Source organism: Argentina silus (genome assembly GCF_951799395.1).
Source record: "Argentina silus genome assembly, chromosome: 11".
Lineage (NCBI taxonomy): Eukaryota > Metazoa > Chordata > Actinopteri > Argentiniformes > Argentinidae > Argentina > Argentina silus.
This window is the reverse complement of record NC_139665.1, coordinates 14,430,880-14,456,441: the sequence shown is the minus strand read 5'-3', so window position 1 is coordinate 14,456,441 and position 25,562 is coordinate 14,430,880. Positions and strand designations below refer to the sequence as shown.

Genomic DNA, 25,562 nt, shown 5'->3' with positions numbered 1-25,562 from the left:
TGCCGTGGTTACCCGCTCTGCGGTCGTCCTCGTCGGTACCCCCGGAGGCCCCGTTGCTACGGTCACCCTCGGGGTGGTCGTCCTGGTGGTCGGCCTCTCCATCGTCGAGGTCACCCGAGGGGTCACCCGTGTCGTCACGGGAACCCTGGGGGTGGTCCTGGTTGTGGTTGCCATGGTGCTCCTGGTTGTCGTTGGGGCCAGTGTAGTGGTCCTAGCGGTGGACACCAGCCTGGTTGTGACTCTCTCTGGTTGAGTGGTCGGTCTGGGGGCTGAAGTGGTGGTGGTGATGTACCCTGGAGGAGGGGACCAGGAAGTCGTTGTAGCACTTGTGGTTGACTCTTCAACCCTTCCGGTCAATGGATGCAATGGAACACTTGTGGTTCCTGTTACAGGCGGCACGGTCACCGGTCTGAATGCAGTGGTTTGGGTACTGGGTACCGGTTTTGTGGAGACTGTCGTGACACGAGGCTCCTCTTCGGGTGGACCGGGCACAGCCGGAGATTCGGGCGTGGTCGGTCTCTTGGTCGTGGCTGTTGGCACGACTACGGTGGGAGACTCTGGGAGGGCTGTGGTTTTTCCTGTGGTCCCCGTGGCCTCTGAAGTCGCCGTAGTGATGGCGGGTTGTGTGGTCTTGGGAGGGTGGAGTGTCTCGATGGTTGTTGTGGAGATGACCAGGTGTGGGCTGATGGGTTTTGGCGGAGGTTCCGGCGTGGTCACCTTATCCGTGCTGTAGACAGGGGTGGAGGAAGTTTCGCGATGGGGGGGTCGCCACGGCTCTGTGGTCTTCATTGTGGGGGGCTGGGGTGTGGTTTCCACGGTTTCCACTGGTGGAGCATACATGGTTGTGGTCTTTAAGGGTGACACAGGGGATATTGCCGGCACGGTCGTCGTGACCACACCCTCTGTTGAGGTTGAAGGAGAGGTTGAGAGGGTGGGTGAGACAGGCTCTGTGGTCCTTAGTGGAATCTCTGGCGGTTTGGTAGTCGTATAGGAAGTTTCTTCTGGGGAGACTGTGGTTGATGTAGTACTTGTGGTCGGAGCTCCGAACACAGTGGTGGTCGGTCTCAAGTCTACCTCTGTGGTCACATAAGCGGTCGAGTGTGTGGTTCTCTCTGTGGTCGGAACGCCAGCTGACCAGGAGGTCCTGTCAGTGTAGACCGTAGTTGTCGGTCGAGAGATTGCGTCTGTTACCTTCAACGGTGGGACTACAGCTGTTGTGGTGGCAATATGTGATATAGTGGTCGTTGTCAAGGGCCAGGCTGTTGCTGTGGAGACCGATACTGTTGTTTTCTTTGTTGTCACTTCCCCCTCTGAGGTGGGTGATGTGGGTGGAGTTGATACAGTCGTTGTTGGTAACCTATGATCGCGTGTCGTTGAAGGTACCTCAGGCACTTGCGTTGTGGACGTTCTACGCTCTGTAGGGCCGGTGTGTACAATCTTTTCTGTGGTGACCTCGCGATCAGGACGCAGTGTTGTCTCCGGAAGGATAGAAGGTGTGGTTTTGAGGGTGGTGAAAACACCGGTGAAGGCTGTAGTTGCTTCAGAAGTGTGTGTTGATGTGGCCTCTGGCGTTGTCATAGTACCCGTGTATATGGTAGAGGTGGGTGTGGGAGAGTAGGCTGTCGTCGCGACTGTACTGGTTACACCAGGAGGGAACGGTTGGGTGGTTGTCAGCTCAGGCGTTCCCACGGGTACACGTATTGTACTGGTCTCTGTGTGTGGTGTAAAGGTGGTTGTGGGGGCTGTAGTCCGGCCTGTGTATGTGGGGGTTGTGTGATATGTAGTCGTGGCTGTGTCCACCGGGGTCGCTGAGGCGGTGGAAGGCCGTGGCGTGGAGATGGTTGAGAAAGGAGTCATGGTAACAGGACGCGTTGTGGCCTTGGTGGTCTCCCCGGTGTAGGAGACTGGGACTGCAGAAAGGGTACTTGTCAGGGTAGGCCCCACGGTGGAGCTAGTTGACAGGGTGCTAATCGGGGTAGTAGTCTCCGCGGTGGAGCTTGTTGACAGGGACATGGTAGTGTATGGAGGGAACATGGTGGCCGAGGTGGAGAGAGGCTCCCGAGGTACAGAGGGCATGGTGGAGGAGGTGGTAAGCCAGAACAGAGTGGTCATGGAGAAGGGGGTGGGGCTGGTCCTCCCGGTAATGGGGCCTGTAAGGCCAGGCATGGAGCTGGGGGCCTCGGTGGTCTTCTCTGTTACGCCTACTGTGTCACTGGGCAGGCCTGTGGTTGTTTCCGCAGGCTCCACCACCTCTGGTCTAACTGTTGGGACCAGGGGTGGAGGAGATGGATATGGGGGAGCAACCGCAGCTGTACTGGACACCTCTACACCCGGAATGGCGGATGTGCTAGTTGGTGGAACCACCTTTTCAGTCACTGTTGTCGGGACCCTGGACATGGTGGTCTGGGTATCCACAGCAGACGTGGAGAAGGGGGTGGGGGTGGAGGTCGCGGCAGAGGTAGGAAGGCCTGTGTATGGAGGGGTGGAGGGGGCCGGGGTGGAGGTGGTGGTGGTGGTGGAGGGGCCCAGGGTGGGGGTAGGGCTGGGGGTGGAGCGTGCCGTGGAAAGGCCTGGGATCGCAGGGCTGGTGGCTGCGGTTGTGGTCAGGGAAGTAACAGCTGCAGGTGTAGACTCAGTAGTTACTGTGGTAGTAATAGGCTGCACAGCAACTGGAGGCTTAATGCCTGAAACACAAACAATAAGACAACTGTTAGAAAGAGAGAGGGTTGGGGGAGTAGAGGGAGGGGGAGAGGGAGAGGGAAAAAGTAAAAGTGGGGGGGAGAGAATGAAAAAGAACGAGAGGGAGAGAGAGACCAAGGAAAGCATAAGAGAGAGGGATATATTTTTCAAAAACAAAGAAACATGATATCTTTCCAGTGATCTTTTCAGTCTCTAGCCTTAAGATGCCCAATAGCTTGGTAGTTATGAGTCAGATGGTAGTTGGTTATTGAGATGCTGTATATGAACATATCCCTGAGTAACTTATAGTTATGACATTACATATAAAGTACATAGTTATGTCCATTTAGCTATGTGACATAGTGATCAAATAGTGATATAGTATGTGACATTATGATCAAATATGATGAAGGCTTTAGTGGGATACTCACAATCCTCCACATGGACACATCTATGAGTCTCCTGGTCCATGACCATGTGACCAGGACACAGGGGGAGACACCCCTCCACTCTACAGAGAAAAACACATAACACGGTACAACTTACACAAATGCATGCTAAGGAAGTGTTTGCTGCTTCACCTGCAGTGTTCTTAGCTTGTCTGCAGCTAGCGTAGTCCAACTAAAGTCAACTGACAGAAAACGCACGCACGCACACGGACGCACACATACACACACACACACACACACACACACACACACACACACACACACACACACACACACACACACACACACACACAAGACTACAGTTATGGCAGATTTGGCCCCTGTCTCTGTTGTGTGACTGTGGCGGGGCTGAGGGGTCTTACTTTGGGATGGTGACACATGACCCACCAGAGGGGTCGAAGCAGGTCTTGAAGCAGGGGCTCCCACACGACTCGTGCCTCCACTGGCAGCGAGGCCCTACTAGGGTGTCCACACCAGGGCCTGGTGAAAAAGACAACACACTTTTACTGTACATTAGGGTGTTGCGCAATTTGAGCAGAAGCAACTGTGGTGAATGTGAGCAGGGCACTCTGGGGCTCTGTTTGAATACTGTTAAAATCCCACACACACCCCTAGGACCCCCCCCCCCCCAACACACACACACACCCTTAGGACCCCTGCCCGCCCCCGCCCCCCCAATACACACACACACACACACACACACACACCCCTAGGACCCCCCCCCCCGCCCCACCCAACACACGCACACGCACACACACACACACCCCTAGGACCCCCCCGCCCCCACTACCAACACACACACACACACACCCCTAGGACCCCCCCCCGCCCCACCCAACACACGCACACGCACACACACACACACCCCTAGGACCCCCCCGCCCCCACTACCAACACACACACACACACACCCCTAGGACCCCCCCCCCCCCCCGCCCGCCACCCCCAACACACACACACACACACACACACACACCCCTAGGACCCCCGCCCGCCCCCCCCAACACACGCACACACACACACACACACACACACACACACACACACACCCCTCCACATCTCAACATCTCTGTGATTAAAGCCTCTGCCCCAGCACACATCAGCCACCCGCCAATGACAAGAGCTGTCGTGTCCTTCCAGGGTGGGAGTGTGCCAGTCAGCAGCTGCAGGGGGGCTGCTGTTACAGTGCTGTCCACAACATGGGGGCCCACACAAAGCACCCGTTAGCCGGCCGAACGGGTACTTTTACAAACATTTACATTACAATTATATTTATGGCATTCAGCAGACGCCTTTATCCAAAGCAACTTACAACTAATACATTTGTTTAAGTAAGTGAATCATCTATCCATCAGTCATCATAAGATAAAGAATGAATGCTCGGACCAGGGGCCATAGGCAGTCACAATGCTAGAAGAAGGATCTTTTTTTTTTTTATTAACAGGAGAGAAACTTGTACAGGGGGGTAGTAGGGCTGAAGAGGTCTTTAGGAGGGACTGTATTTAATCAGGATACACAGTCTAGTGCAACACAGATAATCTTATTCTATTATTATTAATTACTTTATTCAATTATTACTAATAATTGCCTAGTAGTATGCATGGTGGAGGGGGGGTCATTAGCCTAGTTTACACTCTGAGGAGACAATTCCCCCCAGCAGGAATCAAACCCACAACCTAAGCGTTGTTAGCGCCATGCTCTACCAACTGAGCCACAGAGGACCACAATTATATGGCTTGTTTTTGGGGGGATTTGAATGATGAATTTCTGCTGAATGTGAAAAAATCTGTAATCTATTGGATTGTAATGCTATTAATGTCTGATGTCATGTCGTCCTTTAGCCTGCATATTGTTGTTTTTTTCATTGGGAGCAGACTTAAAAACGTTATTTATCACTGACCTGTCAGTTTGAAGAGCGTGGCTTTGCGGAAGCCATCAGTGTGTTTGTACTTCATGAGGTGAACCCAGGACAGCATGTAGTGGAGGAAGAAACCGGACTTGGTGTAGGATTCCAGAGAATCATAGCCCATGATCCACGTGTCTCTGTGCAGGATGAATGTGGCGGCGTCCCAGAAGGCCGCGCTCTCCTCCCACTTGTCCAATTTAAGATGGCCGCCACGGTCAACAACCAGGAAGTAGTTGGGTCTGTCCGCCGCCTCAAATGACACCAGAGATGTGTCTGTCAAAACGATAAAAATAACTGATAAACACTGGTGTCTGTGTGTGTGTGTGTCTGTGTGTGTGTGTGTGTGTGTGTGTGTGTGCGTGCGCGTGTGTGTGTGTATGAGGAGAATGGTATCCAGTCACATGAAGCCCACACTGCATGTTCACAGGTTAAACACTGCTGACTTACAGTACATGGCACATGATGGGACAATGTCACAGACTACCAGCACTACACACTACGCTAGCCGCAGACAAGCTAAAAACACTGCAGCTAACGCTCCCTAGCTGGATGAACAGCCATCACTACAGGCTGACCGGTGACTCAATCTCAGGTTGCTGCATTTGCAACTAACAATCTGATAGCCAGAGTCAACTTGAGTGTATCTCTACAATCTGTGTTTTCACTGGGAACAACCGATTGTTATACAGCAAATACAGTCCTCCCCAGTAGAAACAGAGGAAAATGGCTCAAGGCGACAGCATTATCTGATTGGCGCTCAGTGGGGGCTATCAGTGGACAGGAGAGAAAAAAAACATCAAGCTATCAAAGAACACTGGTTTAAAGATAAGCAGGGATGGAATATTGCCTCTGACCCATGAAGGATGAATGGGCAGGATTGAATATTACAAGTAACTGACCAAGACCAATCTCTCCACTGTCTAAGGTTGCTTTCTCTCCATGTCTATTTCTTCTCATCTACACTGATGTTAAAGAGCCGGACTGGTGAAAGCAAATACCTGGAACACATCCACCATAGTGCATTCTTATGTTCGCAGATCAGTACAGATGAAGGAGGTAGAGGCTGGTGGAGGTAGAAATCGGAGGACGAGCTCCTTGTAATGCATGGAACGGAATGAGGAATGGTATCAAATGGAATGAGGTATGGTATCATACCTCATTCCATTTGATCCTATTCCTCATTCTGTTCCATGCATTACAATGAGCCCCATGATTTCTACCTCCACCAGCCTTCCCTGATCACCTTAGACTGCTCAGATTCAATCACCCAGGCAATGCATAGTATTAGAAATTGCTCAAGGGTCTCTGGTGAAAGGTATGGCGTATGGGTGATGTAAATGACCAGTGGACTTTAACAGTGTTTCATGATCTCACCATGTGGTCGTGTGCGGCTCAGCCCGGGGGTCATCATGAAGAGGGACAGGATCCCAGGGGAACTAGGGTCACCCTTCTTGGGGAAAACTGTCCCACTGGACCTGTTGGCTGCCAAGACTGTGTCCCTCTCTCTGTAGGTGACCAGTCGGAACGGGCCTTTCCCCAGAACTGCAGAGCAGAAGGGATATTGACGTGTTATGGGCCGTCCCTTTGACATAGGACTGTACACTAAATCTGTACACATACTACTCCCCCTTGTGGTTTAACTAGGTGGCGCCTTGGAGTCAAGCAATTCTCATGACTGAAGCACATTCTATAGAGGCAATGTTGAGTTTTTTCAAGATAACTACAACAAGTAATTTATTGGATTCTGGGAAATTATTATTGAGAAAAAAAGAGTCAATGATGAGTCAATGATGTACCTTTGTTGTAGTATTCACAATCGTAGGCTGCAAAGACAAACAGAAAAGACGGTTAGCGACTTAGCTACTGCAACAATCCCTCTCTGAGGCCAAGCTCTTTACAAGACGCACACTGCTACCATAATATGCGGCTAACATACACAGATATCCACCCCCTTTTTCATAAAAAAAAACACCAACTCCCATCCTGCCCCTGGGTAGTGTGCCTTTTGCCCCCCAGACTCACGGCAGAGTGACGGCGAGCGCCAGTCTACGGTGACCCCCTGGTGACAGCAGCGGTGAGCATACGCCGCCACGCTGGTGCAGAAACACTCGCAGTCCCCGCCACGGCTACAACCACAGGTGTCGGCCAGACAGTTTGTGTAGAACCAGGTAACATCCACCTGGGGAGAGGACAGAGGACAGAGGGGAGAGAACCCAAACGTCAGTCACGAGGAGAAGAATGAATGTCCTTGTCCAGAAACAACCCCTATCCCCTGGAACCTTTTGTAGATCTGAAATTATTGGAAAAAGGGACAGCCGTAATGGTAGTCTTAACAACACATGCTTCTCTTTGTTCCTACTGTATTCCTCATAAAAAGCTTAAGTAAACGTTTCATTGGTGTAGCAGACTGATGTGTCATGTCCATACTCACCACAGGGTGGCAGACTTGGAAGATCTCACTGAGCAGGACCCCACACTGCCTCTTAGCGAAGGGCTCCCTGAGAGGACTCAGGCTGCAGGGATGTCTGATGTCTGGGCTGTTCACACACTGGAAACACACAAACATGTTCTATTAAGACACTGCAGACACTGCACTCACACACACACGCCCACGCCCACGCCCACGCCCACGGCCACACACACACACACACACACTCTCTCTCTCTCTCTGTATGGGGTCTTGCCTCTGCTGCAGTCCAGCTGTTGCCAAACTCCTGTGGGGTGGTGGAGTCGATGTTGTCTGGTGTCCTCATCTCATTCACCGTCTTCAGGTCAAAGTTGCCACACAGGCCCGTCAGCTTGCCCTGAGCAGAGGACTCAACATCAGTACATCACAGGCCAGCGGGCCCTGAGTACAGTCATCATCATCATTATCAGCCCGGTCAGCTTGCCTTTCACATCCGTACTTCACCGCTTGTCAAATTCAATTCATCACAACAATAAAAAGCATTTCACCCAAATCAATATACCACAGCGTAGCAATTCACCAAACGGACACTCTATTTGTCTTATTTAGCTACATTCGGTGCAATCTTTCTAATGCCCCTGTAACGATGGTGTTTCCCTTTCAATGAATTTCAATTAGTGAGCAAAGATATACTTTTGGAGTGAGGATGACATCCAGAGAGGGAGATCCAGGTTGTTGTATAGAATTGTAGGAGAAGGCCCACATTAGGGGGAACTAGAGCGGCTGACAACCATTTCTCTCTCAACCCTCCTCCCTGGACCCTCACCTGCCAGCGCGGTCCGGCCTGGATGTGGACGGTGGTCTTGCGGTCCCACAGCACGGTCAGGTCCTCATCGGGAATGTGGACGACCGCATAGTACCCAGCATGCCATGTGAACACACTCTGCCTCCTGTCAATCACACTGGACGGGTTCTAGACAGGAACGACGGAAAAACACTCTTATTTTGTAGAATTATTCCTTATCAATGTGCTTCTGCTTGCTCTTTGACGGTTTAGGTTTGGCTCAGAATTTAAGCACTTTGTGACAAGACTGTTTTGTAAAAATCCAAATACGGCAGGTACAAATGAGATGTGACTAACACAGGTATGAATCATAGTGTATTTTTTCCACAATGTCTACAACACAATACACTAGCGCTCTAGATCCAGAAAGGTAGACATTCACCGGTTTCCCACTGTCGTCGTTGAACGCGATGAAAGATCTGCCAATGTTGATCAGCAGAGATTTCCGGCAGATGACACCGTTGTCGAAACAGTCCACGTTCTCAGCTGTCACGCTCATCGTCACGTCAGTGCTGCTCTGGGGATGCATAAACACATAAACGAGTGACTCTACGCACTTCCAGTTCAGCCGTCATTGATAAACTGATAGTAAACGGATTATTGATCTATTCGTTCCTGTATTCATTCATTAATTCATTCATGTATTCATTCATTCATTCATGTATTCATGTATTCATTCATTCATCCATTCATTCATTCATGGTTATCTCATGTTCCACTCTTTATTCACTGTGATTGCACTCATCCATCTAAGTTCCTTATGAAAAATAAAAGCAAGTGCTGCGTATGTCACTCTGTACCTTTACTAAATAGACTTTACACGCCCCAACGTAGTCAAACAACAGGCCATCAAAGGTCCTGTAGTGGCGGTCTCCGTAGGCCGTACACATGGACGGACATGGCTGAAACACACACTGGAATGTCCCATGCTGGCAAACACTGAAAGAAACACACGCTGGATCAACCAACAAGATTCTGTATCAACTTGCAACCACTTCAAGGAAGTACATTCTCTCACAACGAATAACTTGTCTTTGTTTACAAGCTAGCGATTATCGATGGCATGAAAGTGGAAAAGTGGGAACGTCAACTGCCAAATGTTGAATCACCGCTCATTGTCCTGTAAAGCCGCCATCCTTATCATCCTTTTGCTACTGCTGGAAGAAATGGACAGATGGGAAGAAAGGAGGATAAGACTGAGATCATTGTGAGAGTGTTTCATTCGCCAGGGACAGGGACACAGTCGCAGTCCCAGTCCGAGTCCTGGCGAATGAAAGGCCACCATACAAGGACTGCCTCTGTGACCCAGGTCTGGTGAGGAGCGCTTTTTTCTGACAGAGATAATGGAGGATTATGAGTATCAAATGACCAGTTTCACTGTGGAGGCAATCTGAAGACTCATCGCTTCATGCAGCAGATGATTCTGGAAAATTAGCATCGCTGTAGGAGGTTGCCCAGTGCTGAGAAAACAAATTTGTCTATGGCTTAGACACCTATGGCAACGAATGCTGTATGGGTGTAGGAAGGAGCAGGGGTGAAAGGAAGGGGTGTCCTGAAGACACACAGCTTATAAGAAGATACAGTCCCCTGTGTGCGTGTGTGCATGCGTGCATGCATGCGTGCGTGCGTGCGTGTGTGTGTGTGTGTGTGTGCGCCCAGACATACCATTGATGACAGGGGGAAATTACTCTGTCTCCAGGGTAGTACTCTTTTCCCTTCCACAGGCAGGGACATGCATCAGGTTCAAAACACTCATCGCCATGTTTCAGGAATCTAGGGACCAAACATACACATGGACATTCAGTAATTCAAAGAACACACAAACAAAGACCAAATTCATTCATTCATTCATTCATTCATTCATTCATTCATTCATTCATTCATTCATCCAGTCACTTTAGCCATCCAAACAGTGTACCATCCCTGAGTTAATCCCTAACCCAGATCTCTGGCCTGCTCTGTGCCTGTAGGCTGGCAGAGGGCAGCCTCGAGCAGGCTGGGTACCAGTCCCACTGTACGCCAGGAAATGAGTGAGTTTCAGGGATGGGCAACTCTGGATGAAAAGGTCCAACACTCGTTACATGAGAAAACCAGACGATTAGGCTTCTCAGAGATAGAGAGAAACAGCCTTTGTTTGGGGACCGCTCCGTTCGCTTTCCACACTGTTAGCTGGAGCTGATAAGCATCTTGTAATATCGAGGGGCGAGTTATATCCACTGGCGAGAGAGAGAGCGCAGCAGACAATGAAGCGACACATTGAATGGTCTCGCCACCAACCTGCAGGTTCATCTGAGTAAAGTTACACCCCAGATAGAGTGGTGTTAACAGCTTTCTTTATCCAGACGCCAAGCCACTGTATCGATTACTCTGATCAAAGAATCCATAATAATCCCTTCGTACACTATTTATGAATAAATCTTGGTGAACATCTCTCCCCTTAATTAAATCCTATTCTATCCTATTCTCTTTCTATTATTTTCGGTCAATCTCTGTGTAAATACTTTATCAGAATCACGTACTGTTGCCAGAGTGATAGCCTGAGTGATGCGATTGATAATACATTGACTAATGATATGTTTTAAGACTTATAATTTAAGACTTTGCATCATGAAAATACATAATCACAAACAATGTGTGCATATGTGTAAACAAATAGGGTACACATTACTATAATGTCCTCAATTATTAGTGAAAATCGTAATTTCCATTTTTTTGGTTTGAATTTTGGCTTCACTAGATCAAATTAGCATCATCCAAACATGAAAAATTAAGTTTCTGTCGTTTTCCAGTAGTCTTTATTATGCACGAATCTAGCCCTGCTACTCTCTCTCAAATACAATTTCTATGGGTGTGATTTAATAGGTTATGCGTCTGTCACCACAAGACCTGGCCCTGCTCACGTTATACTCACATTGGATGCGTGCTCAGTCAAACTTAGTCAAATATATCTTTTGATAAAAAATGTGTTTACATTTTACATCCCTCCCATTTTAGCCAGCACTAGCAGTGCACACACTGTTAGGTATAAAAACGACCTGTTGACTTAACTTATCTTAGTAGAGTTGCTAACAATTTTACAAAGCTATCTTGAAAGTAATTTACAAAATATAATAGCATCCATCTGCACAGAGAAATCCTGCATAAATCCACATAAGACACTGTAGGCTGCTAACGAATTCGTCAACATTACAGCCAGCTAAAAAGACATTGAACCTAGCGAAAGGCTCACAAAACTAACTGTCAATCAAAAATGTAAACTGTCAATGAAAATGCGAGCGCCGACACAATCCTGTAGTCCGCTGGCTTGAGAAATTGAAAAGCTCCGTCTTGCTTCTCTTTGAGCATTTCTGTTTGAGCAATTCTAAACAATGAAAGTATGTAACCTAACATTTACCCAGAAATTACTTGATATAGAAATCAAAGTCACGTTAGTGGGCCTTTAAAACAAAGATTTTATCATCCAAACCCAAACACTGATTTCTAAATTCTTTCGCGAAAGAGATCTATCAATAGAATAGGTCCTGTCATTCCCAATAGTCAGTCTTGACAGTGGCACTTTGGCACAAACTCATTAATATTCTGCCTGAGGGCGAACCGTGCCACCGTTCTATCAGCTGATCCCAGCCTGCCAAACCTACCTCATTTCATGCCTCAGAGGCTCTGAGACGAAAAGCAGGAGCTCATCCAACGTCTTTAACCTCTATATCTTTTGTTTAGGTTTTTATATCCGCCAGGAATGCCAGAATAGATGGGTGAAGAGATATCACACAGTTTTATTATTTCCTCGATGAAGACTGGAGAAATGCTTTGCCAAAACGTAATTTCTTTTCTTTTTTTTAGGCCCACAAAGAAAGGGCAAGGGGAAAAAACACAATTCTCTGTTATTCACAATCCATATTAAACATACAACAAATCTAGATGAAAATGCAGTGCAGATGTAGTTGATCTACAACATCTAGTTTTAAGTCTTACTTAACAATAGGTGAGGTATAATTGTTTGTTGAAACTCTATGGAATAAATAAAGACATCCACAGTAGCATATTGTCATTTTGTGACTGTCTTGCTGTGATGACTGCATTGCCCTGAGAGAGCATTAAAAAAAAAAGAGATGGTTGGTTTGTGTGACAAAGTGCAGGTGAGCTGCACACCTGTCCCTCATAGTGAAATGAATAAGTGCTGATGGTCTTAAACAGGTAGCAGGAACTGTTCAAGAGGCTTAGCAGTCACCTGACCCTACCTCCAACTGTTTATTGCATAAATAAGAAAAGCGGTATTTTATAGAATGGAGGGGGGGGGGGGGGGGGTTAGGGGGGGCTGGTGGGGGGCAAACGTAATTGCCTGGGCAGAATTACACACGTTCATTACCACTGGAATGCCTCAGCACACAAAAACTGTTTTATGCCTGACGCTCTCTAGAGAGTGAGGGAGAGAGAAAGAGAGAAAAACTATATTGTAAAGCTCTAACTAGTGGGAGGACAAAAAAGGATGGGGGTAGGGGGGAATGGTGAGAGGAAGAGAAAGAAAGAAAGACAGAGAGACAGAAATGGAGGAGGCAACCTAAGCTTGAAAGACACAGTCTCCAACATGTCTGTTACACCAGATTGATTGTACAGTTGATGGTTGGTAGACTTCTACTGTTAACCACTCATTAGATATTTGGTACTGTGGAAACCAAGCGAAGATTATGTACAAATAATCTCCATACAAGCCTCAGAAAATTAACTCTTAAAGGCCCACATTAGTCATTTTTATGTTTTTGTGATGATATATGACATCCTGGTGTTGCACAATGTAATCGGACAATTATTCACAAAGTCTGAAGATCGCCATTTGGGTCAATGCATGGGTATTTTGGGCGATTCGTTCTATTTTCTTAGTTTCTCCTAAAAAAAAACGATTTCCCACAAGCCGTGACGTATGACATTTCATTCAGCATAGAGCTCTGAAGTGTGACGTAGCTAGCCTGTTTGTAAAGTTAGCGCCAACTGTCAAATATAACCATCGAAACCTCCTTCACCGGCTTTTTTGCGAGTTTTGTCAAACAACCTTTCGACACATTTTGGAGAATTGCCCCTACTTATATCTTGTTACTTTACCAGATATCTCCGTGAATGACTAATATACCACTCGATACATCCGTTCTTTGAGTATTTTCTTCAAGAAAAGGAAGCAAAACTGGCTAGCTAACAGTAGTTAAGATGATGTTGCAATGACTTTCAATAGTATGTCAACTGTAGGCGGACCTTCCTAACTGGACCTTACTCGGTCCTATTGCTTGCACCTGCAAATGGAGGTTCATTGGAGTTCATTGGACTTGTTAATTCTAACAAAGTTAGGAATGAATGAATGGTCTCCATTTTTTTCATCATAAACAAAGTCTGCCATTGTGAATGAAAACACAATGGATTCAGTTGTCAGCACCTGGACTAATGATTTCCCATTAGGGATTTTTTAAGTCTTAACTGAGGGGGACTGAGTTGGTACCACAGTGAATACGAGACCCATCTATATCACATGCAGCTTTCAACACAATTAATCGTGTTACTGCTACATGTAATGTAATGATTCACTGCTTATAAACCCTTTGTAAAGAACATGTAACGATGTCACCCATCACGTCAGTCCACTTTTAATCGATTCCCCCATCAATACGCCAATCCCTAGACTTATCAATACCCCCATCACTAGGCTTATTAATATTCCGATCACTAGTGCCATGCCCCTTATCAATACTCCCATCTTATCAATACTCCCATCGCCGGTGCCCTTAGCAGCATAAAGACTCTTTGTATCCATATTTACCGCCACCTCTCCACCAAACTATCGTGTTGCAGCCCGTTATTAAACACTCATGACAGGCTCTTTATATGCCCACGTTTCTTTCCCATGATGGTTGCGTGTTATAGGTCGCTCTTGTTGTTGTTAAGGTCATGAAGTCAGCGTAACTTACTGGTATTGGTCAATCACACCTCTCTCTTGAGGCTGCGTCCCAATTGTCTAACCCTAACCCTTTCCCTGTGTGCACTTCACATGCACTTCACATGCACTTCACATCCCTCACATGGATTTACAAAGTATGGACTGGTGTAATAGAGATGTAATAGAGATGTAATAGATGGTGGAACATCCCCCATGCTCACACCATTTTTATACTTTTAGATCCATATTGGGGAGTGCACAAGCGCAGGGAACAGGGTAGAGTATTGGGACGCAGCATGACTCTTCTCCCTGTTCCTGCATCTCCAAAGCACATCTCCCTCTCTTGGCCATCTTGGATGTCAGTTAAAGCCAAGGCGTCTAGACATTTTGCCCTTTCACAAAGGTATCGTCTTCACGCAATGGCACTGAACTGGCTTTGGTTTGTATTTGTGTCTCCCTCTAAGAAGGGACCAACTAACAGGGAAAACAATCACGCCCCAAATCCTTTCCTAAACCAACTACTTATCAAGAGTTGTGCTTTAGTTGTGTTTATATTTCTGTTCATATCTACCTGTTTGTAGCCTAGGGTTACAGAAATGTAATCCACAAGATGAAGAATGAAACTGTATCAGGGTGTCTTTTTTTTACCCGTTTTATGCGTAAAATATCTTCTCTGCCAATTCAGACAAATATAGTGGGCTGAAATTATAAATTCCAAGATAATCCAATGGCATATTCGTTCTGATCATGATGAAACATTGTTGGACTCATCTACAGTATAAAAGATTAAACTGTGATATTACCTGTGTAATATTTTAATGAAATGGTGTAAGCTTGGATACTGTATGATTCATGCAGTATTTTGGCAGGGGCTCTAGAATATTCTCATCACTGTGTTTCTTTGGTTTCATGATAAGACCACTTAACCCCCCACTCTGTCTGGCAGACACAAGGTATTACGTGGATCAAGTAGCCTTAATCTACCTCATACTGTCTGTACGTTGTCTAGTGGGTGTAATGAGAATAGCCTCCTAGAAAAAGATGGTCAAAGCCAGGGAACAGGTGGGAAGGTAGAGTGGGGAGAATCTACTTTAATTAAGGGTGCCTACTGAGGACAAAAGACATGCCAAAACATTATATCAGGTATCGATGGTAGGTACAGATATGTCAATTACACCCAACAGTCACTGCAGTAGTGTTAATGTCAAGTACTGAGAAGACTGTTATAAAGGAGTGTTATACAATTCCTTTTCATTCCAAAAAAAGTGTTACTGTCCAAAACTACAATTCCCATGATGGGGGTCCTCTACTATAGCCTATTCCAATATTAATTGATTACACACCGTAACAGCCTATAGCACTAGAACCATCATCATCACACAGAACGATCATGACTTTACACCCCTATGCTAGACCCTGACCACTGAGCTAAGAATAGCCCCTCTCTCCCAGTGTGAGGGAGGTGAAAAAGGATTATCTACGATTCCTAGGCCATTACTCAGACATTTCCACTAGGTCTTTGATTAGCCCACAGCGCTAACCTTACAGTCATGGAGAAGTGCTACCTGACGCTGACAGCCCTGGGTTTCACTCAGCCCACACACTCTCACACAGACTGAGTCAGAGTTTCTGTTTGACAGCCTTTAACCAGGTTGCATGTGACAACGTTATCCCAACCGGATACTATGAACTGTTGTAGCTCTATAAACAAGTGCCGCTTCACTGGGAAATAATGCTTATCAGATTAATAAGAAGACATGCAGGAGACTGGGATTCAGACCTAGTCGCTCACTCGCAGACATGTACAAATGTATGTACACACACAGTAATGCACAGTAAGACAAATAAACACACGCGCACGTACACACACACACACACACACACACACATAAAAGCATTGCAATATACTTACCCAGAGGGACAGACACAGCCAGGGACACAGGGCTCGTGTGCTGAACAGGTGAGGTTGAGCAGGTAGGACTCACAGGTCTGCTCACAGCCCAGCCCACTGCCCAACATGCCCTCAGAACACTCCAGGTACATCTGTCCCAGCGGGCACATCTTGTCTGGAGGAGCAGGGATTGACAGTATCAGTGAGAAATGGTCATCCCAATGGTAATCCCAATGGTAATCCCATCATAAGGCTAAAATGCCTAAATAGGGCATGTGTTCTCACTCAATTTAAGAAGAAAAAAACACTTCTGAGTGATATCCCACATTGAGTCAAAGATATTAACTAGGTTTGTGATACAACCGTTTCATATACGTCACTTACCACTGGCAACACTTTCAGATAACAGCTTGCCGTCTTGACAAACCCTAAAGAGAAAGACAGACGTGTAAAAGTGGTTAAGTGAGAAGGAGGTGGAGGAGTGATGGGTTCCATTAATTTGAGTTGTCACATCATCTGGGCTGGGAGAGATGAAGAGGATCTTACTGTACACCTGCTGAGGTCATGATCACATCACCTGCCGCATAGTCCGCCCCCAGGAAACTGCATGGACACTCTCTCCTAGAGAAGGTACACACACACACACACACACACACACACACACACACACACACACACACACACACACACACACACACACACACACACAAAAAACACTGTTGTGTTTCAACCCCTGGATTGAAATGATTATTTTGCTGAAATGTACTGATCTTTTATCTTAATGGTATTTTGTTCATTAGAGACACATTGTAAATCAAAATGACATCACCTTTTTAAGTTGAATCTTTACTGTTACAAAACTCTTCCAAAGTGGCTAAAATGCATGAAAACTCAATTGAGTCGTTCTAAACCTTGTTTAGTGGAGGCTAAAAGCCTTTGTAACATATAGGCCATTGCAACACATCAGGCTCTGTATAACACATTCTTTCTCACTGGTTATCAGATATCAGTGTCGTCCACAGCTCGAGTGGGAATGAATGGGGGGTTTCACCGTTAAAATTCCTTGTTGTAACTCTAGCACATGGTAAGCAAGTCAGGGAGCCACAGATAGGATGTAAGAATCAGGGGACATTTAAGGGGACTTAAGCTGCATGTCTTCTAGGGCAGTGAGTGTTTAAAAGAGAGGTCTGCAGGGTCTTCAATGTCTATGGGACAGATTCAATGAGTCTCACAAGAGGGCTTGACCTAAACTTCAGTTGAAACACAAATATCACTTAGTAAGGATTTGTTTTTCCACTTTAGGTAGCGTGTTGCATTAAAGGGATAGTTCACCCAAATGACGAAATCACATATTTGGTTCCTTACCCTGAAATGAGTCTATGGACAACGACAAACTTCAATCAACACTTTGGTTCTGTTTATCTTTGGTTCTGTTTATCACTAACCACTAATTGATAGCATTTTTTTACTAAAAACCAACAGAAGTCAATAGACCCTAAATTCATTGTTTCATGTTTGAAAATGTAGGAAAGTGGCGGAAAATGAAAAATGGTTTATTATACAAATTACTTGAATTAAAATGTAAACATTTAAAAATGCACTACTTCACATAAGAAAATATAGGCTCTACAACCATAGCAGAGTTCAGCGACATTATTTGTGTTATTCTTGGTTTAACTCATTATTGGAAGCACAAGCTATTGAATATGAAATATGAAAATATAAAAAGATACAGTATGAAAACAATGTCTACAAAAATATCCAGATATAGACAAGGCTGTTTGCTCTGCATGTAAATCTACTGTAAAGTACAATGATCGACCCCGTCCTTAGCACCATCCTTACCTGGACACACAGGTGTGTGTGCGGGTGCTGTAGAAGGTGCCTTGTGGACACACACACCCCTCCTCACACTCCCCCCCACAGTGCTGGGGCGTGGACAGGGCGGAGCAGCGCCGTTGGCATGACGACACACACGTCCCGTATTCCATGGTCTCGGGACACTCGACAGCTGGAGGCGAGGGAAATTAATCACAACAATAAGTTCGTAAGCTTTTCCTAAGCAGCCTTTTTTATCCAAAGCAAATTACAAACCTGCTTATCGTTTCATATTCACTAATCCTATTGTAGGCTCCAACCTTTACGGTCTTACAGTACATTGCATAAACAGAACATGAATCTATGGAGGTGCCTGTGCAACAACACTAGAAGGACAGCATTCCACTCTTCTTCTTTTCAAAACATAAGCATCAAAACAGTACAGAGTCAACTCCACAGGCTTGAGAGTGACACTCACCACAGTCGGTTACGAGCGCTCTGAACTCGATGACGATGCCGTACTTGCGGCAGTGGCGGGCGTAGTGGGCGAGGGCGGAGCAGAGGCATGGCGTGCCACACTTACACGTGTCCGCCCGACACTGCTGGTGGAAGGGTGCAGGACTCAGGTACTCGTGACACACTGAGAACAGTTCCTGGTTCAATATGTCACACATCTCAGAGGCATAGGACGCTGGCGGGAGGGAGAGAGAGAGAGAGAAATGACATTATCATTGAGGAGGAACTTGATGTTATATAGAGGAGTTCTATGGACCAGTATATGAGACTTACCAGCTTGCTGGTGGGTGTCACAGGGGTCTATCTGAGGGAGGCTGTGACTGGGGACACAAGCGGACGAGACTCTCCAGGCGTTCCCAAACAGCTGTGGGGTACTCTCTATCATCCCAGCCGGAGACCTGCAGGAGGGCAGAGGAGCAGGGCTCAGCTGGGTGGTACAGTAGCACTATCACAACATTAGAATCAGATAGAAAAGAATACACTTGAATAATAATAATAATAATAATAATGCATTTATTTTGTATAATGCTTTTCTCAGTACTCTAAAGAATGCTAAAGAAGAAGAATGAACTGGTACTGTGCGTCTGAGGTGCTGAACCACTCTCACATAATAAGTAACTTTGCCTGAGACACAGTAGGAAAACTTTAGCGTTAGCTCCCCAAGCTAAAGCCAAGGCTTGGTCAGCAGGCTAACATGTGGTGTGCAAGAGACCCAGGTTCAAACCCAGGCAGTCACACTGGCAACTGACACAATGTTAGAGACCTGAGAAGTTGGAATGGTGGTTAACATGCTGTACAGTACAGTAGAGCACAGTGCTCTGAAGTCCTGGTGAAACTCACATGTCCGACCAGAGGCATCTCATTCACTTGGGCGCTCATCTGTGCTTCTATAAGAGGCGATTAGAGCGCTGGCCTTTTGAGGCCGAACCGCCTGGTCGCCTGGTCAGTGTCCATTACCGAGAGACAGAGCCGCTCTCTACATCTCCCTACAGTCTCTGGCCCTGAAACTGAGGAGTATCCTCTCTCACACACACCGCTTTCTGTGTGTGTGTGTGTGTGTGTGTGTGTGTGTGTGTGTGTGTGTGTGTGTGTGTGTGTGTGCGTGTGTGTGTATGCGTGCACGTGCGCGTGTGTGTGTGTGTGTGTGTGTGTATGCACGTGTGTGCGTGCTCTCACACCACACTCTCTTTCACCCACCAGAGTGCCACAGCGAGACCGGTGCCAGCCAGAGAGAGCTGCCTGCCTGCGGTGAGAGGATTGGTAACGGGGTGTAGGGGTCAGGGGTCAGTCAGACACACTTACAGGAAGTCGTCCTGAATGTTGCCATTGAAGGTGCCGCAGAGGCCCACCGTGTCCTCCTTCCACTGCTGATCGATCTGCAGGTAGAAACGGAACTCCTTCCAGCTGTACTGCAGCCGCAGGCCGGTGGTGGTCCGCACCTGCAAGAACATGGAGGACAGCTCCTGGATGTGGAACATCTCTGGGGAGGGACACAACACACACAGGGAGGGGTTAGTGGGACCGGGACTTTAAAAATGTAAAATATTTGCTTGGATAAATACCCATGCTTTATAGAGTAAACACATGGAGGAACCAGTTGGTGGATTGTTGCATAAGGAGCAAAAAAAACAACCTCTGAATAGAATAGATTCTAATAGTATATTGTAAATAATATTGTTAATCAATTATTATTTAATTTTAATGGAATGTCATTGAATAAAGGGATGCATATGCTCAAGTGGGACTCCCTGCTAAAATAAAGGTTCAATGAATCAAATAAAATTAAGATTATGAGAAATCAAAATTATGAGAAAGCATTTTGAAATTCTTCTACACAAAGCACATGCAAGCACATGGACTGCACCATGAGATAGTCACGGGACTGAAGACATTCACTTCTAAAGGAACAAAACACAGGAGAAAAGCAACATAATACAGCATTCAACACAATGTCCAGTTAGTGTATTGTTGTATACTTGTCTAAAGAACAGCTGTCATTCAATACCCCTCTCTCAGTCCCTGAGCAGTGAAAGAACACAGGCCCAGTCAGATAATGTGTCATTATCTGACACAGGCCCAGTCAGATAATGGTCAGACATGATATTGTACTGCATGTGAGGGTTCCCTACCGTCCCAACTGAGAGGACCCAGTTTAACACTCAGACAATGAGGTGTGATATTGTGTGATGTCTGAACAAGACAGAGAGATGTAATACTGTTCCCTACCATCTGAATAAGGCAGAGAGATGTAATACTGTTCCCTACCATCTGAATAGGGCAGAGAGATGTAATACTGTTCCCTACCATCTGAATAAGGCAGAGAGATGTAATACTGTTCCCTACCATCTGAATAAGGCAGAGAGATGTAATACTGTTCCCTACCATCTAAATAGGGCAGAGAGATGCGGTACTGTCCGGACATGAAGACCTCTCCAAGGTGGCTCATTGTGATCTCCGTCCTGGGATCCTCGTCAATAACCAGGTTCACTGATTGGATGCAAGCCCCGTCCAAATTCTGCAATTGAGACAAGATGCTTAGATAAATGGTGCAGCCATTTTGCCTAATAGCAGCAATTCAAAACCAAATAGACTTGATGAATAGGAGAGGGAGAATGGCTAAGGGAGAAAAAACTTAAAAAGGGACAAAGAAATACAATCTACTCTTCAAAGAACTAACATCTTTTTCCTTTTTCTTTATAAAACAGAAGCACTTCTTACACATTATTTGAATACCTCTGTCTGAAATAGTTTAGAATGTCTCTACAGGGCCCTGTTTCGTATAGAAGATAGAGAGCTGTGGTGGGGGGCGGGTGGATGGGGTGGGGGGCTGGAGAGTGGGGGGGGGAGGGAGGGGGTTGACAGGAAGCGATCCGACTGTATGAATCGTCTCTTTCATAGGTGGTGCAGCAGCCCACAGCTGAGCAGTTGAGCCCCCACCCCTCCCGTTTCTGCTCAACCTGGTCCCTCTACCTGCCACCTCCACCTCCTCTCTTCATCTTCCAGACTACAAAGCCATCCAAAACTCCATCACTCAGGACCCAGATAAGGTAATCCAAGGGAATTGCCCGTTTGGATTAGTTCAGAGCAGGGCCCACCCCCCCCCCACCCCCCCACCCTCCCCCCCTCACTAGAATGCGTGTGACATCTTATACAGGGCCCCACTTGCTGCATGTTGAGTTGGGGACATCAGCGGGTGAAGGGGTAGCTGGGAAATTGCAAGTCTGTGAGGAAGAGAAGCTCTCGGTCCTTTGTAGCTTTTCATGTTTTATCTGTCAGAGCATTAGACAGTTTGATCAGGACACAAACGCATCTCCTAGGTCCTTTTATCTAGTCTCCCTCCCAGCCCTCAGGTTACAGGCCTGAACGCCAGAGACACAACTCAATTCTCGACATAATGGTGTGAATGGAAGGGGAGCAAAATGTTTCCTATTAGCGCTCGACCCTGATTGAGTGGTCTCATTATTTGTGTGATCACAATGCCAAGAAGCAAACAGCGGGGCGGTTTGAAATTTCAGACACAAAGACAGAGGAGAGGCGTCATTCTGAGGTACATCTCCATACAGCATGCACTGTCATTTTGCTCTGTTGTTCATGCCATTGTAGCAGTCTTAAATTAACTCATCGTATGGATGCTAGAGAGGCAATTACTTTGTAAACATAAAGAGAGCTGTGGTGGAGGGGGGCGCGTCCTCAGATTGCTGCTGATGGAGGCAGAAATCAGAGGACAGGCTTATTGTACAGGAGTGGTACCAAACACCTTATTCCATTCCATGCATTACAAAGAGCCCATCCTCTGATTTCTGCCTCCACCAGCCTCCCCTGATATTGAGAGACTATATTGTGTATGTTAGGGTATAGAGAGAGGTCTCTCAAAGAAACTTACTGGTCCACAGGGCGCATTCTGAATGGTGACAGTGAACTTCCCAGAGTTGTGGCTCTTCGCCAGGACGTACTGACAGGTTGCTGGGAAGGTGTACACACGCCCATCAAACGACTGGAAATACATGTCTCCAGTGACGGAACATTCTCCTGAAAGGGGAGAGAGAGAGAGAGAGAGAGAGAGAGAGAGAGAGAGAGAGAGAGCGAGAGAGAGAGAGAGAGAGGGAGAGAGAGAGAGAGAGAGAGAGAGAGCATTTGAACTCATACATATCCGCAAATACAATCACAGTCTAGTCTACTCTACTGAATATCAAATCAAATTGTCAGTGAAACTTTCTAAGAACCAACTTAAAAAACATGCAGCAGTAACAAAGTGCCTAAATCACACCACAGAGCATTATAATACGTATCAGTGTGTCGTGAGCATTAATATAAGACGATCAAGTTCAAGTACGAAACAAGCAGGGCGTGAAGTGATGAAGTATGAATATGAACCTGGACAGCTGTGGTCTGTGCAGTTCCACACTCCCCCCACACAGGTGCTGAAAGACAGAGAAATGAGAGACATCACAGGTGGCATTCATGTCTATGGGAACATGAAAGAACTGATCTAATCACACAGGATAACAGAGAGAAATGTGATTCATCATAATAATTACAGAAACACCGCTACAGTGCGTCTGAGATGACAGAGGTTATTAGCAGACATTGGATGAATGCTCTGGAACGACATCTGTCGCTATGACAACCCTGAATAAGACAATCGCCTTGGTGATAGAGATGACACAGTTGACAGTTTTTGAACATAGTGTGATGAATCATAACACTAAAAGGGCAGATCTTTCCTAGACACAGATTGGTCTTGCTAAACTAAAAGGCATCCTCAATAACATACGTAGCTACATGCTGCTTATACGCTGCCGATTTAGGTTACGGAACATCCAACACGGCACCCAGTAAAGTGACTCGTAGAGAAGACGAGAGAGTTGACTGACCAGTTGTTGCATTCCTCTTGGACAGTTTGTCCTGATGGGTAGACCATGCCATGGTATTCACAGGGACAGTCTGACGCCTTCACACAACGGCCCTCCTCATAGATCAGATCTGGGAGGCAGCAGTAACCACTGAGAGTTAGACAGAGTATCTGCATTGCTTCATATTGTGTTATATGGTTTGGTATTGTATTGTATTGAGTCATATCATGTGGTATCACAGATCACAGTTCATACTGGTGTAAACTAGGGCTGTAGAATATATTAGAGTAATTGGACTGATTAATCAACAAATGCTTTACTTCAGAAAAAAAATGATATAGTGTTTTGTCGGATTTATTTAGATTACTTTACTGTACGTGATCTAATTGTTTTGCTCACCCCTAGATGCCGCTCTGTATAACTTATTCTGACTTTCTGCTGACAAAAATATAAATTTATCTTCTGTGCATTGAAAACGTTTAAGCTTGTAGCTTTTTAATGAGTGATTATTAATAAAGCACGAAGAGTATGGCCGATTAAATCTCGGTAATATGTATAATGTATAATAATATAATAAGCATTCCTGTTGATAGGCTACTGTTACAGCATACACATGATGCTGAATTCACAAAATGAAGGCCAGATTTACTTAATCCACATCTGTGATCTATCAACTAATGAGAATCAACATATTAGAACAGGGGCATTCAGTGGCGTAGCACACTAAGGCGCATACCATATCATCGCAAGGTCCCTGGTTCAATTCCAGCCATCAACATATCCTGCATGTCATCCCTCCTCTCTCTCACCCATCCTTCCTGTCAAATCTCTACTATCTCTATCCTAATAAAGCAGAAATGCCCAAAAAAACTAAAAAAACATATTAGAACAATATAGAAACCGGTCTCACCATCAGGACAGTAGCATCCATCCAGACACTGCAGCTTGCTGTCGATGCACATCCTGTCCACATTGCATGACACGGGACAGCAGGCGATGCACTCCTTGTACTGCAGATCAGGAGCGCACTGCTTCGCTGATAACAGGTAAATAAATATAAATAAAAATATATATATATTATAAAATAGAGACCCGAAGTGACATCATACTCATCAGCCAGCACTGTTCGTGAGATTTGTCATGACGGGGGTCTGTCTATGTGCCATGGGTTATTTGAGCAGAGAAACTCTCATCTGACATGTCAAACCATGGAGGCTGGCGGAGGTAGAAATCGGAGGAAGGGCTCATTGTAATGTGTGGAACTTAATAAGGACAGGCTCTCTGTAGTGTATGGAATGGAATGAGCATTACAATTACATGAATTACATGTAATGCATTACATGCATTACAATGAGCCCGTCCTCCGATTTCTACCTCCACCAGCCTCCCCTGGCGTGCTGTAGAGGGAAAGAGAAACACTGAACAACCAAAGGAGGAGGCTCTATGTACTGTAGCTGCCTTGCTTTTGAACCTATTTAAATGATATTGTCATTATCCGTTCACCGTAGCTGACGGCGAGGCTTTGCAGGAGAAGCCGGTAGGACACGTACCACACTGCGGTATGCGTGCCCTCCAGTCATGCAGTGGGTGGTCAGCGTGGGCACAGGCGCGAGCGTACTCAGTGAACACCTGGCATACCACATCCCCGTTGGGACCTGACCTTCAGGGGGCGTGGTGGGGGGGGGGGGGGGGGGGGGGGGGAAGAGAGAGCAAGTCTTTCACAGCGGTTGAGAGATGCATGCTTACTGGAAGAGAGAGTACGGCTGAAATCTACCATGCGAAAGACTAACTTTACCAAACATCAACGATCATTTGCTCCGACTTAAGGATAACTGTTAACTGTTTGGCATCGTTCTCACGGTAAAAAGAAGCTTCTTGGAGCGGGATTCAAGAGTTACCCGTTCACCTACTGTACTGTGCAGACAAGCGTGTACTTACAGACAGAGGTCGTTGGAGCAGCTGGCCATGTATGACAGAGGACTGACCAACTCATGGCAGGTTGTAAAGGGCTCCTCCAACAGCATAGCACACACCTCTTCCACTTTCTGTCACAAAGGAAACAAGGAAGGTTCGTTTTATCTCCACAACACAATAGATGAAAAATACCATTCCTCTCAAAGCCAACACCTAGATGTCAATCCGTGTCACAAAACATTTCTCAAATATGTTCAGAACCGGTTAAAGCACAGACAGATGAGCCTATCAAGCTCCTCTAGACCCCTATTTAGTCCCACATTTGGGACTAGACCCTTAATGCTAAAACAATGCAGAATAACAGC

General features: G+C 46.2%; 2 protein-coding genes across 2 annotated transcripts in view; both read right to left on the bottom strand.

Moving 5' to 3' along the window:
- LOC310812386 (C-myc promoter-binding protein-like) overlaps window positions 1-25,562 on the bottom strand; it is a 316,219-nt gene that overhangs the window by 144,933 nt on the left and 145,724 nt on the right. The gene's annotated exons all lie outside the window — the stretch shown is intronic.
- The window catches only part of otog (otogelin), a gene marked incomplete at both ends in the record, with an annotated part of 46,170 nt that overhangs the window by 11,374 nt on the left and 9,234 nt on the right, over window positions 1-25,562 (bottom strand). Inside the window, 28 exons of the mRNA XM_083681189.1 lie at window positions 40-2,403; window positions 2,644-2,684; window positions 3,111-3,190; window positions 3,491-3,608; window positions 5,029-5,307; window positions 6,409-6,576; window positions 6,831-6,857; window positions 7,057-7,213; window positions 7,466-7,582; window positions 7,719-7,838; window positions 8,268-8,414; window positions 8,668-8,802; window positions 9,086-9,224; window positions 9,951-10,058; window positions 16,118-16,271; window positions 16,481-16,524; window positions 16,643-16,717; window positions 17,942-18,107; window positions 18,393-18,605; window positions 18,704-18,828; window positions 19,733-19,910; window positions 20,813-20,945; window positions 22,314-22,459; window positions 22,805-22,851; window positions 23,305-23,413; window positions 24,194-24,319; window positions 24,834-24,943; window positions 25,222-25,328. Of these exons, the coding sequence (XP_083537315.1) occupies window positions 40-2,403; window positions 2,644-2,684; window positions 3,111-3,190; window positions 3,491-3,608; window positions 5,029-5,307; window positions 6,409-6,576; window positions 6,831-6,857; window positions 7,057-7,213; window positions 7,466-7,582; window positions 7,719-7,838; window positions 8,268-8,414; window positions 8,668-8,802; window positions 9,086-9,224; window positions 9,951-10,058; window positions 16,118-16,271; window positions 16,481-16,524; window positions 16,643-16,717; window positions 17,942-18,107; window positions 18,393-18,605; window positions 18,704-18,828; window positions 19,733-19,910; window positions 20,813-20,945; window positions 22,314-22,459; window positions 22,805-22,851; window positions 23,305-23,413; window positions 24,194-24,319; window positions 24,834-24,943; window positions 25,222-25,328 (5,733 nt within the window). The remainder of the gene's footprint in view (window positions 1-39; window positions 2,404-2,643; window positions 2,685-3,110; window positions 3,191-3,490; window positions 3,609-5,028; window positions 5,308-6,408; window positions 6,577-6,830; window positions 6,858-7,056; window positions 7,214-7,465; window positions 7,583-7,718; window positions 7,839-8,267; window positions 8,415-8,667; window positions 8,803-9,085; window positions 9,225-9,950; window positions 10,059-16,117; window positions 16,272-16,480; window positions 16,525-16,642; window positions 16,718-17,941; window positions 18,108-18,392; window positions 18,606-18,703; window positions 18,829-19,732; window positions 19,911-20,812; window positions 20,946-22,313; window positions 22,460-22,804; window positions 22,852-23,304; window positions 23,414-24,193; window positions 24,320-24,833; window positions 24,944-25,221; window positions 25,329-25,562) is intronic.